A 13,774-nucleotide genomic window follows, 5' to 3' on the forward strand; every position below is an offset into this window, starting at 1 on the left:
AAAATGGTAATTTTTCTTACTGTCTGCCTCTTCAACTTCTGTTTTTCCTTGTTTTATTTTAGTTCACTCTTTGGAAAAGGGCATTGCCTTTCTGAGCTGTGCTCCCTCTAATCATTACATCCACTGTGCTCCACTGCTATGGCTAGTTTTTAAGAATATCTTCTTGCGAGGCTACGAGCAATTTCCAGATGGCAAGGAGTTTTATTTATTTTTAAATGCCCAGTGCCTGACACATGTTTTTAACTCAATAAATTTATTTACTTTGAGAAAAAAAAAAAAAGCTAAGTAAATGAATGAGTGTTTAGAAAATGGTATTTTAAACAAACCTATTATTTAAATCCTTGAGGTTTTCAATCTTATCTCAGTACTCATTGGCCAACTGAGAACCTCCTAAATTCAGTCTTGTTTATTATTCTGAGTTAGTTGAATCTCCATAAAGTCTACAGTGAAACACACAAGGACACAGACTGCTTCAGGCCCCACACCCAGCCAGCATGAGGGAGGCCATTTATTGTCTCTAAAAGAAAACAAAAGACACTGTGTTTTCTTTCTCTTTTATTGCAACCCGTTGAAGGTCAAAAGATTCACAGAAATATAGAAACTACAAACTGGATGAATTTCCTTTATCCACTCAAAAAGACATTAAAGACAAAAGACCAGAATTTTCCACTACCGCAATATATTTCATATAGTCTTTATTCTGAAAATACTGTTGACATTTTAGAGAGGATAAAAAGCCCTGCGTTAAACATGTTCACATATATTTATGACATTCTAAGCAAAAAAAGAAACTTTAGATTGCCCAGGAAAAAGTTCATTTTAAGCCTTATTTCAAAGTATCTAATGAGAACACATTCAACAACCATCACAGGATCATTCAAGGTGATGTTTTCTTGGTTGCTTTTGAGATTAGTGCTTTGAGGCTGGATATGGTATTTCTACAGATTCCTACAAATGCACCAAAGCAGTTTTCCAGGGTATGATGCATCTGGCTTTCCGGATTCATCGCCATCTTAAAGAATAAGTGCAAGCCCCCACCCCACCCCACCCCCCAGGCTAAAGCATGTTATAGTGCTGTACTTCAGATTCAAACAATGCAACATTTCAACAAAATCAATTATACACTTTCGAAACCATTTGACAACCAAACTGTAACACTCCCAAGATTATTACAACTTTGAACTGAAATGGCACCATCTATATCATTGATGGCTCTCCCCTCTTCTGTCTTTTTAACTATTTAAAATATAGTGTGACATATATAAAAATTAAACTTTTGCTTATTCACTCAAGCTATTACTATACATGTCGTCTTATAAATTAGTTTTGGATTAAAAACCAGTTAAAATATTGTGAATTAAGATATTTTTCAGTGGTGGGGAAATGAATATGAAGACGATACAGTTGGATGTGTAAGAAGAATTACAATTTATTAATAGCAAACAGCTTTTTTTATTACATAAATTTTATTCCCTTCAAATTAAATTAGTAACCCATTTAGTGATGGAAAAAATACTTTTGGTGCTTAGCGACTAGATTTTCCAAACTGACTGGAATTAAAAGCAAAAACATGCCACATCAGAAACATGTTGACATGATCAAAGGAAATAGTTGTTTACATAAAAAGAGTTATTATAAATAAGTGAATGGTACTTGAATGTAAAGCTATTTTTCACTTCTTACAGCTAGTATCATTTTAGCAACACTGGGACTTCTATAAAGTGAAATTCAAATCTGAGTATATCTGTTAAAGACCAAAAAAAAAAAAAAAAACAATTATGTCCACATTGAGGAAGAATAAATAGCAAACTCACAAGTCAGGGTTTTGTATATCTAACTACTGTGAAAGATAATCACGCTTTAGCTTAAAAAGGCTCCCTGCTGTCTTGATTATAAATCAAGACATAGGAAAGGTTATTATGAGCCTGAGTCCCTACTATGAATTAATTGTAAAGATGTGTGAAATCAAAACGTATATTCATTTACTAATAGGTATTGCCTAAACTGAAAGCTGGACATCTTTAATTAAACAAAGAAATGCTTATTTCTGACAAGTGTAAACAGAATCTTAATGAAAAGATTTTCTAATTTTTCTTCTAAACTCATACATTAACCAGCAATAGATCTTTGCAATAGCATAAGAACTATTGAAAAATATAACATGCACATCTCCAAAAAACCTGTTCTAAAGCCCAAAGCAAAGCAAAAAGCAAAAAAAAAAATCAATAGAAAGATTGTCTACTTATATCTCATTCATTAATCTTCTATTAATGTGACTAGCCCCGAATCTCAGAAATATACTTTCATAATTACCAAATTAACAAAAATAATTAAATGATCTGTACAGTTTTTTTTTTTTTTAAATAACTGCACACTATTAATTATACTGGTGACTTTAATGTGAATAATGCTAAGATTAGTTCCAAATATCATTAAAATATCTGGACCAGTTACTATCCGTGAAATAAAAGCTAATACAATGTTAACGTAAAACTCAAAATACTCAGTACTCCAGAGAATTTGGTAGAATAGTGAATAATTAACTTTTGTGAGCTGGCCAGCGGGTTTCAGATCGCGGACTCCACACGGAAACTTCACAGAAGGCCCTGCTCTCTCTAGTCCCTAAGCTGCCCACTGGACGGCAGGTGGGGAGCCCCTGGGGACGGTGTGCTAGGGGGAGTGGCAGGGGAGGGCGGGGCCTGGAGAAGGGCCCGTGTCAGAAAATGACCAGGGAGGAAGTGCGTGCATGTGTGTGTGTGTGTGTGTGTGTGTGTGCACGTGTGAGACAGGATGAGAACCGACACCCGTGGATGTGCTTGAAATCCTGAAACGCACTAGTTCTCAGGCTTCTAATTAGTGCCACGTCACTCCCCTCTGGTCACCATCCGCAGAACTGCACAATTCTTTCTCATCAAATAAGAAGGCAGTTGCCTTCATTTGGGGGCATCTCCAGTGGCAGTAATTAGAAGCTCAAAATAATGGATCCTTTTTGTTTTTGTTTATTCTACAGTTAAACAAAATTAGAGAAATAAGCCTTTGAACTTAAAAACTAAAGGTCTGTGCCTGTCAAAATCTTTCATTTTTAAGACAAAAAGACCAGCTCACCTGGGAACAAATAGCAACTGCACTGACGCTATGCAGTATGCAAACGAGACGCGGATACACACAGGCGGGGGTACACAGCGGGGACACAGCACAGTCGCGACCTCGGCCGGGGCGCCTGCCCCAGCTCCGCACCCTAGGAGGAGGCGGCCGACACGCCGGGTGTCCAGCCCATCTGGTAGGCCCTCTCCAGCGTCCTCTTGCAATCCTGCAGGACGGTGCTGAAGGTGATGTGCGGGTACTGCTGCACCAGCTGCTCCACCGTCACCTCGTTGACCTGCAAGTGAACAAGAGCTGCCGTCACACACAGGCACCAGGACCGCCCCTCGTCCTTCTCAGCAGCGCCAGCAAGTGTTTGCTGGGAAGACCTGCCCTAAGTACTACATTCTACGTGGTGCTAGGTAGTACTAAGTTCTACATAGTACTAAGCACTACTAAGTTCTGTGTAGTACTAAGTAGTACTAAGTACTAACTAAGTAATACTAAGTTCTATGTAGTACTAAGTTCCACGTAGTACTAAGTACTATGTTCCCCCTACGTTTTTTTTTTTTTTTTTTAAAGATATAAGGTATCGGGAGGTTAGCGCTTTCTAGGAGGATAAATGAGCTGAAGTGTGTCCGTTGAAGGGTGAGTGCCTGGGAGGGGAGGCAGCATGAGACACTCTCATGTACCTCTGACTCTGCCACCCACCTGGCAGCTTTTTTAGGAGAGAACCATAGACTGCCGGAGAGGATGCACGGGACTCTGAATAGGAGTGCTGGGCAAAATGTTTATTTTTCTTCCCCTTAAATGTTAAAGTCCTGGCAAACCTCAGGTCCCTTCGTGGAAAAGGGCTGAAAATGTGAGGAATCAATCACTAAAACATACATGGCTGGCAGGTCAGAGATGGCCCCAATAGACCTTAACCATCAAAGACACCACCTTGATTCTTGATTAGACAAGGCAATCAGACAGGCCTAATTAAAACTAACACCTTTTCAATTGCTGTGCTGTGAAGGGATTAATTTGTCAATTATTTTTAAGCTGATTGCAGTTCATATCACAAAAGCAGACAGCTCCCTTCATCCTTCAGATAAATAAATGATTAACCTAAGAACCGCAACTTTTAGCTTGCTTTATTTAAAATCTTTATCGAACACTTCGGCATTTTCAAATACAATAATGTTTCATTTATATTGAATAAGCTGGTCTGCAAGAAGGTTCTGCTGAGACACGTTTTTGTGCTTCCTTTCCATGTCTGTCCACTACTGAACAGATCAGGACCATCAGGAAAAACCTCAAACAATATCAGACCCTTGCAATTTGCTTTGAAAGCCAGCTTGGGAGTATGCTGACCGTGACATTAAGTCCTCTGCACTTTTCTAAAATAACATGGTGTTTTGTTAAACTATGTTACATGTAGTATTTGTTAAATTCAGAGTTGATATTTCCACATTGCACTGATGATGCTTATTTTTTGTCAGAATTTCTATTCAAGACTTTCTTGTACTGAAATCAACTGTCATTCCAATTTTAACCAAGCTATGCAGTTCAATCTGTGTTACAATGTATGACTTTTGTTTACAAAAACATGAAGAAAATGATTTTGAATAAAAAGAAAAACTGATATACAAATCAGAATTGAGAATATCAACTGCTGACCTTATAAGGATTTCTAAGCAATGTAACTTTTTTAAAAATTGAATTCTACCTAAGTCTAGCTTGAGCTGAGTCTGCTTGGATCAGTAACTGACAAAGTCTTGCATCACCTGGCTGTGCCCATCTCTCCGGTACATCTTTGATATTATCCAATCACCTGACCTAATGTCAAGTTATCAAGCTGTCCAAGTCCTTTCTGGCCTCAGGACCTTTGCACCTGCCATTCTCTTTATCTGGAATACTTTTAAAGCCACCTCCCCCTTAAGAACCCCCTTCCCATGGCTAGTCCTCCTCATTCTCAGGTCAGTGTCATTTCCCCAAGGAGCTTCGATCCTTGCCCTCAGCCTGCTTCCCTCCTCAAATCAGGCGAGGCTTCCAGGTTATTCTCTCTTCCAACACTGCCTACTTTTTCTTCATAGTACCTTCAAAAGTCAGTTTATAATTGCTTTATTTAATGTCTGCTCCTGTTCCAATGTAAGATCCACAAGAACCATGATTGTTTTGTCATTCATGAGCCAGACTAACTTCTTAGTGAATGAAGGAGAAAACAATAACTACAAACGAAAAACAGAAACCCAAGAGCAAAGCGCTGCCAGACACTAATGCACTACTGACCAAGACCAGCAACTTCCCCAAGAACCATCCTCAGCGCAGGGACTCGCTCCTTCAGGGAGCATCCCCTGGCCACGCCGACCCTCGGCGCAGGTGCACTGGGCACTCCTGCTCTGAACCCATGGCAGCACCTGCAGGCCTCTAGCTTCAGTGCCCTCACACTGCTCCAGTCATCTCTCCACTCGACTCTCCTCTACCTGAACCAAAGTCTGGGTACCAGACACTGCCTTTTCTCTTTAATAAGACTACAGAGTTGTGTACAAAGCAGAGAAGCAACGTGGCGACTATAGTTGACCTTGGAGTCAACCAGGCACAGGTCAGAATCCTGGTTTCACTTCAAAATTTGGTTTCCTCAACTGTAAAAACAGGATAAAAGTACCGATGTCATAGGATGTTACAAGGATAAAATAATATGCCTAACAGTGTGACTGACATAAAAAGTCCTCAAATGCTGGTTCCTATAGTAGAGCTGATGTTCAATAAATGATCATTTACTGAATCAATTAATGCTATGGCAGGGTGACCAGTTCTCTACAGTGATGTTCAATATTGTTCAACTTCTGAGATATTTCAGAAATAAACCTTGATAACTTACTCCTTGGAAGAAAAGTTATGACCAACCTAGACAGCATATTGAAAAGCAGAGACATTACTTTGCCAACAAAGGTCCGTCTAGTCAAGGCTATGGTTTTTCCAGTGGTCATGTATGGATGTGAGAGTTGGACTGTGAAGAAAGCTGAGCACCGAAGAATTGATGCTTTTGAACTTCGGTGTTGGAGAAGACTCCTGAGAGTCCCTTGGACTGCAAGGACATCCACCCAGTCCATGCTAAAGGAGATCAGCTCTGGGTGTTCTTTGGAAGGAATGATGCTAAAGCTGAAACTCCAGTACTTTGGCCACCTCATGCGAAGAGTTGACTCATTGGAAAAGACTCTGATGCTGGGAGGGATTGGGGGCAGGAGGAGAAGGGGATGACAGAGGATGAGATGGCTGGATGGCATCACTGACTCGATGGACATGAGTCTAAGTGAACTCCGGGAGTTGGTGATGGACAGGGAGGCCTGGCGTGCTGCGATTCATGGGGTTGCAAAGAGTCGGACACGACTGAGCGACTGAACTGAACTGAACATTAGCTATCACCACAGGGTAAGAAGCAACCTTGATAATATACTTCATATATAAGAAGAATCTATCTTAATGCTCTCTGGAGAAGAGTCCAAAACTTTTCTTAGTAACACAGTCTGGGTTTTCAACAGCCACTTTTAGGAAACCCTCCCTTTCCTTTACCTGATATTCCCCCCAGGCTGTGGGTGAGGTTACTTTCTTCCCTGCTTCCACAAATAAACTTAGAAGGAGGCCGGTCTCACTCAGGGAGAGCTGAAGTCACCTGGCCGAAGGATTTTCAGAAAATCTCCCTCAAATGGCAGAGAAAGTAAATGTGGCCCAAATCACCTAGCATTCAAGAAACAACTAACTGAAAATAGCTGAAAAACAGAGGCAGAAGAGAAAACCTCTAAACCCACCATAAAGATGGGCTTGTCTTCTACAATACATCTTTTCTAATCATAGGCCTGTACAAAGTTTTACACCAAGGACTGACAGGCATTTTGTTCTGGAGGCCCAAGTTTTATAAAGATAAAGTATCACTGTGTGACAGCTGCTTTGCATGAAGAGAGAGAAAATTCACCTTAAGCGAACTTGATACATGAAGATACCGATTTATGAAGTACGTGAATTAGCTTCAGTTAGGGGTTAACTGTCGACTCTAGCAAAGACTCATGGTAGGGTTAATTTAGTCAGTCAGCTCTCTTAATGTGTTTTTATATCCCTGACTTACTGAAATTCAGCCTACCTTCTTCTGTTGCATAAAGCAAGGCCCACCTATAGCTGAGAATACACAGTGGGCTAGATTTCTGGCTTTCATAGGTTGTGGGTTAAAAAAGGATAGTCATCTGGTTTTGTGTAGCTGTATAAAAAATGCTACAGGTAATCCTCTGTGGACATAATGTGTCTTCAAAGCAGTCCGTTTGCTGTGCTCTGTAAACTCCAGAAAATAAAGCAGTAGGGGAAATGCAAATCCTCCATTTCAGGGCTTTGTTGGTAGACGCTATCCTGGGGAAATACATGTGTTCCCACTAGGGAGGGTTCTATCTTTTACTTATAGTGTCTCCTGGCGATAAGGTGTGACACATTTTATACTGAAGCTATTTTCATTTACTCCTCACAAGTATACACTATGCTCACCTCTTTGTATAGACTCCAAAAGCAGTTTGGTGCCTTAGAGAAAAAGTTGGGTGTAAGACACTGGGGCGGTCCAAATCATTTCAGCTCCTCAGGCCTACATATGTGTTTCTGTAGACACTTTGTCATGCACAGCTCCACTCGCTGGAATGAAGAGAACTATTCTCTGTTCCAACTCATAAAATGTATGTAACATAAAAACGGAACATGAAGATGAATTAAAAAAAATTTTCCCATGATCCTTGGTTGTCTGTTCTTAATTTCTTTTTCCTCTGCTGCAAACTATCAATGGCAATTTCTATATTACACCTAAGATTTGAGAAATGCAGTGGATTGTCTCAGAGAAATACTCAGCAGTGTCATTTGGAGAAATTACTGTGATTAAAGGGGGAAAAAAAGCATGTACTACAGAGTTTTTTTTTTAAATGTAAGAAAAATTGGATTTTATAGTTCTCTCCAAAGACTGTATAACCATAATTTACATTTTTAAAATTATTATAACTCTTTTTAAGGTAGTAGCAATTTGTCTGGTATTTTAATCTATTTTGAGTTAACATCTATTAGCACTTTTTGAAAATGTGAGGCAAATTGCTGTGCTAATTAAGGTAAATCATACCACAGTTTCATCCTATCGCTGCTGCTACTAGAGAAGGGTGAGAAGACACTGGTCAGGGTTTCTGAGATTCAGTTTAACCTATTTACCTAAACTATCACCTGTTCCTTCACCTCCTTATTGACGCTTTCCCAAGAAAATTCTAGAAAGTGTAAGATTAGGCCTAAATTATCTCCCCAATGATACCTATTGTTAAAAAAATACAATAAATATCTGATGAAATCTGTTGAAGAAACCATTCATTTTAAGTTATTCTCATTTCCTCTTTGAGTCATGTTGTAAAATAGAATGTACTTCGTGTGTTGAGGGGAAATATTTGGCACCGGAGTATATTAAAACTACACTTAAGAATATGACAACTTACTTAAAATCATTGTTTTAATGGAGAAAGTTTCCCTGAAAAAAGCGAACATTAGTCCAAAGCACCCCAACAATAAATGTGTTGCATCTTTCCTAGATCGTAAGCTCCTTGACAGCAAGGAGTACGTTAGTCATCTCCTTGTTTTCAGCCCTACACATACTATCTGGCACATTCCCGTCCCATCAGAATATAAGCTCCTGCTTCTCCTCACTGCCAAGCCCCCAGCAGCGGGCAAGCGCCTGGCATGTAGTGAGTACTCAGTGATAACTGGCTGGCTGAGTGTTGCTCCATGAGTGTGTCCTGAGTAACTAGAGAGGCACGGAACAATACCGCCTCAGAAATGGTGGCGATAAGCTCACCTTGTACCCAGACTGTTCGGCTACAGTGGGGGCAGGCTCTAGGAGCTTGACATTACGGCAGCTCCAAACTCCTCACACACAAGGTGATTCCTGGTGCTCCTCTCCTTTCTCTTCTTGCCATCTGACTCCACTGGGTACCTCTGTCCTGACACACTTTGCCCGGGCTTCCCAACGCTTTTGCAAGGAGACCAAAGCAGCTCGTGATGGCGGTTCAGCATCACGAGCTGCTGCTTGCTGGCCATGTGGCCCCCAAGCGGTACCAAGGAAGTGCCGGGGATATAGTGCATCAGTCGCTCAGTCGTGTCTGACTCTTTGAGACCCCATGGACTGTAGCCCACCAGGCTCCTCTGTCCATGGGATTCTCCAGGCAAGAACACTGGAGCAGGTTGCCATGCCTTCCTCCAGGGGATTTTCACGACCCTGGGATCCAACCCGGGTCTCCCACATTGCAGGCAGATTCTCTACCATCTAGGCTGCCAGGGAAGCCTTAGGCTGTACTTCAGATGGACTGATGGCAGCCCTTCCTATTAGGGATGTGTGGCTCAGTGCACTGGGGAGACAGTGCTGAGAAGCACGCTCTTGGTGCCTGGCTATGTGCAGGTTCCCAAAGTTTTGCAGAAACCCACGATTCACAAGGGTTCACACTTCAGTTTGCAGCACCAGGGCCACCCTGCTCAGGGTAGCAGACTCGGGAGGGCCCCACAGAAGACTCTGAAATCTTGGGACATTTAAGGCTCCTTCTGAGGTCACAGTTGTCTGGTGACAGGGGAACCGTGGACAGTGTCTGACTCAGAGCAATGCTATTTCCACCTTCTCATTGCTTGGGCTTCAGTACCTCTGCACGCCTTCACTGTTACTTGGGGCTCTTTTTGGGGGGTTGTTGGTGGTTGGTTGGTTTCATTGTCACAGTCATATTTGGCACTTAACGTCTCAGCTGTCCAGCGATCCCCATCCTTTGTGGCTGGTTTCATGGGTGACAGTGTTTCCACGGCCTGGGCGTGGGGGAAGGCTTCAGGCTGGTTGAAGCGCGGTCCATTTACTCCGCACTTATTTCTCCTACTGTCATATCGGCTCCACCTCAGAGCATCGGGCATTATATCCTGGAAGTCGGGGACCTCTGAGCTACTGCCATGGGCAGTACAGTCCCAAACAGGGAAAAATTCTCCCACTGAAACCGCCGCACGCTCCCCAAAGAGAAACACTGTATTCTCCCAGATTAGGTGCTCATGAGGTAGGATAGAAACCGAGAACATTTTTTTCTTCCTGGTTTATTTAGACAAAATACCTGAAAATAATTTATTTTTCATCCTAATGACCAATAAGGCAAAATGAAAGTACATCTCCATCCTAGTAAGGAAAGAGGAAAAATGTTCAGTGAGCATCTACCATTTTCCAAGCATCTAAGCATGAACACTGCTGGTTACAGATGAATCGCGCCTCAGACAAAATCAGCATTTCACGTGGGGTCATGGCTGGTGAACGCAGCCAGGATGGGAATCCGGACCCGCAACGCAGGCACTCCGGGCCCTTGGGCCGCCCCGCCCTGCATGCCACGCGGTGGGTGCACCAACCGTCTCACCAGAGCCTCGCTGAGCACCCTCCTAGTAAATGGTCACGGACGTTCATTTTCCAGGTGACACAGGATGACTGCGGGCTACTGGAACACGTTTCAAAGTCCTTTACGACCTCTTCAAAACGGCTGCTCTGCAGGAATGTGAATTCTAACGGATCTCCTTAATTCTAACGGATCTCCTTAATTCTAATGGCTCTCCGCTGGCCTGCAGAACATCCTGTTACGGAACTGTGGTTGCGTGAGACCCTGAGACATGGAGGAAGCACGATGAAGCCATAGGACTGCCGTGGGCCTTTGAGAAGGCCAGTGACCACCCCACACCATAACCCGGCGTTCTCTCTCTGCAGTCTCCTGTCCCTGTGGGTCCCAGAGGCAGAGGGGCCAGCCTGGCAGGGACAGACCCCCGCCCTCCTGAGCAGAAAAGATGGACAACAGGGAGGGCAAGGCCTAAGAAACGCGTTCCAGGGCATGGAGAGGCGGCTGTGGGCAGAACTGGGCAGGCCCTGACTTCCGCCAGGAGGGCTGGAAAGGGCTTTCCAAAATCGGGGGTGTCTGAGTGAACTTCGGAAGGACACAGAGGTATCAGCTTTGATGCTACATGCATGAAATACACGTGTATTATTCAGGGGAGAAAGGACATGTGCTCAAGAGTGAGAAGGGCACACTCATCTGTCCTTCACTTTGTAAGGCAACGCTTCTCCAGCCTGTCTCACAAATTCGACGGGGTAACTGAAGCAGGTTCTTCTCTACAATGGCACTGCTCTGAGCTTGATGTGGTGGTGGGGGAGAAAATAGGCCCCCCTGCCTCCCGTTTCTGTAGGCTGAAGAGTAAGGAGCCCCCAGGGAGCTCGGGAAAGCGTGGCAAACAGCACAGGGGCCTCCTGCCTCCTAACTCCAGCTCTCCCCCTCATGCTGGTCTGCCATCCCTGCAGACTCCCCGGGCATTGCCCCTCACTGCTCACAGCCCCGCAGGCTGACTCCCAGCAGCCTGGAGGCAGCGTGTGGTCTCCCAGGCAGTCAGGAGCGGCTCAGCTCCTGGGACATGTGCCGGCTCTCCCTGCGGCCTGGCGTTCGCCGGGTGCCAGCAGAAATCCTCATGGGTGATGCAAATGCAAATGAGACCCAGTTGCTCTTTTGCCAAGTGCCCACTGGCCCCAAGACGGGCATGTACTAAAATGGATAAAATAAGGGGGACGGGAATTTAGTAATACTTCAAATTTGCATGTCAGTGAGATGAGTCATCTAAGTGCAGTGTAGAATACTTTACATCGGCCACTAAGGACAGAATGAGAGGGCGGGCCACACAGTGATTTTTCTCTTCAGGACCTGCACTGCCGACCACGTGCACCGGCTCTCCGCAGGGCGGTGGGTGTTCTCATGATTCTGTTTCCCTCCTTTGCAGCAGGACACCCATGGCCCTGTCTGGGTGACTCGCCACTTCTGGCTGGCGCCACCTACGACCAGGGCAGGGAGGCCTGGGACGCCAGGAACTGGATGCTGCTTCTACGGTCTCTCCCCTCATCTGTTTCCCTGGGGCTGCAAGCCGAGCTTCCCAGCAGTCCAGCAGCTCAACAGACAGGAGAAGGCTGTGGGAGGACCCGCAGCGAAGGGAGAGGCTGGGGAGGACTGCGGGAGGACTCTGAGCATGAGCAGATGGTGCCCGCGTCTGCAGGCAGTCACGTGCCTTTCCACTCCGCTTCCTTTCTCAGCCAAACCAAGGTCTCTCTCCGAACCCCACGGCGACTCATACATAACAAATATCAATCTGTGTTTCCCGACGTGTGATGGATTCAACTATGTCAATGATCCCCCCCAAAAGAGAATTCATTTAAGAGGTCTCTGGGCTTCAGCCTCAGCAGCTGCCAAAGAACTCCAGGGACAGTTTTATCCCAGAAAGTCTCGTGCAGTTACTGAAACTAGGGGATAACTAAGAACATCCAGAATACCGCACACACTGCTTAGGCGATCTTGTTATGTAACTCATAGCGGAGGCATGGAGGTGACTGCTAAATCAAAGTAATTAACATGAACACGTTCTGTCCGCGGAGACTAAGGGGAAACAGGTGTTCAGCCGAGAAAAAACATTTCTCAGTGGATTTCCTACGAAGTCAAAATGTCTCAGGTTTAACTCACAAAAATTTTTAAGTTAAAAAAAGAAATTAAACTGTGTCTGCAACCAAGAATACAAACAAGAATACAGTGGTTCCCGGTCCAAGTGCTGATTAGAACCACCTGGGGAACCTTTGAAAAAGTCTCAGCGGCCCAATCATATCCCAGACCAAATGCATGCCAGTCTTGGAGGAATGGGACCCTGGCATAAGTATGTTTTAAAGCCCCTGGAAGATTTCAGGGTGAAAAGCTCAGGTTGATTGACGAGATCCCAGAGACACAGGAGGTGGCCACCTGACCTTCCCAACATCTCACGGAGGGAAAGAGTTCCCTACACCCAGCTCACACAAGCACCCAGAGCTTTCTCAAGGACCACGCACGAGGCGGGAGGAGAGGGCGCACATGCCTGAGTGTCTGATATAATCTTAAGGAGAAAATGACTATCTTACTGGAGTCTAAAAACCACCCGCTAAATACATGTGTTTACAGGCCACCCTTAATGCACTAGCCTCATGCACGAACCTCATGCCAAGAGCCCAAGGCCTTCGAGGATGTATTTTTTTATACAGAGGTAAGAAATATTACTCTTGGGTGGCAAAAAAACTCATCCCCAAATCCCAAAGCATAGAAAGAGAGACACTGAGGATGCGATGAGCCTGACAGGCAGGCTCACAGATTCACTCAGCTCGGCCAGATGCAGTCTCTCCACCCAGAATCTGCGACGGTCGGAAGTGCTCTGCTCAGTCAGTATCACAACAGGCCTGGCTTCATGCTGTCTCTTTCTCGGGAAATGTGGGTTGCCTGTCAACACTAGCGTTGCTTCCACTCACCTGAGTTAGCACGGTGAGAAAGCTACAAGGTATCTGGAAGAGCGGGGATCACAGAAACGCCTGCAGCGCTAAGTGAGAATAGGGGCTCACCGACCTGAAGCCTCTGATTAGAGACCAGGGCGACGGGCGTCCAGCAACTAGATCGTCAGAGAGAAACAGCAGCGGCGTTTTCATTCCCTGTTCCACCCAGCGAGCCTCCACCCAGAAGCATGTTTCAAGCCAAGTGGAGACTTCAGGTGTAGTCTGGGATAGGATGTCCTGAGGCTGCAAACCTATGGTACTGACCCATTGTGCAAGGCTGTGCATCGTTTGTACAGATTTGCACATGCGGCACAT

General features: G+C 44.5%; 1 protein-coding gene across 1 annotated transcript in view; it reads right to left on the bottom strand.

Moving 5' to 3' along the window:
- Nucleotides 1-540: 540 nt before the first annotated feature.
- Nucleotides 541-13,774, bottom strand: part of FBXL17 (F-box and leucine rich repeat protein 17) — a 528,456-nt gene continuing 515,222 nt past the window's right edge. Inside the window, exon 9 of the mRNA XM_061424528.1 lies at nt 541-3,379. Coding sequence (XP_061280512.1) covers nt 3,239-3,379 — 141 coding nt within the window. The 3' untranslated portion in view covers nt 541-3,238. The remainder of the gene's footprint in view (nt 3,380-13,774) is intronic.

Source organism: Bos javanicus, chromosome 7, assembly GCF_032452875.1.
Source record: "Bos javanicus breed banteng chromosome 7, ARS-OSU_banteng_1.0, whole genome shotgun sequence".
NCBI classification, from domain to species: Eukaryota; Metazoa; Chordata; class Mammalia; order Artiodactyla; family Bovidae; genus Bos; species Bos javanicus.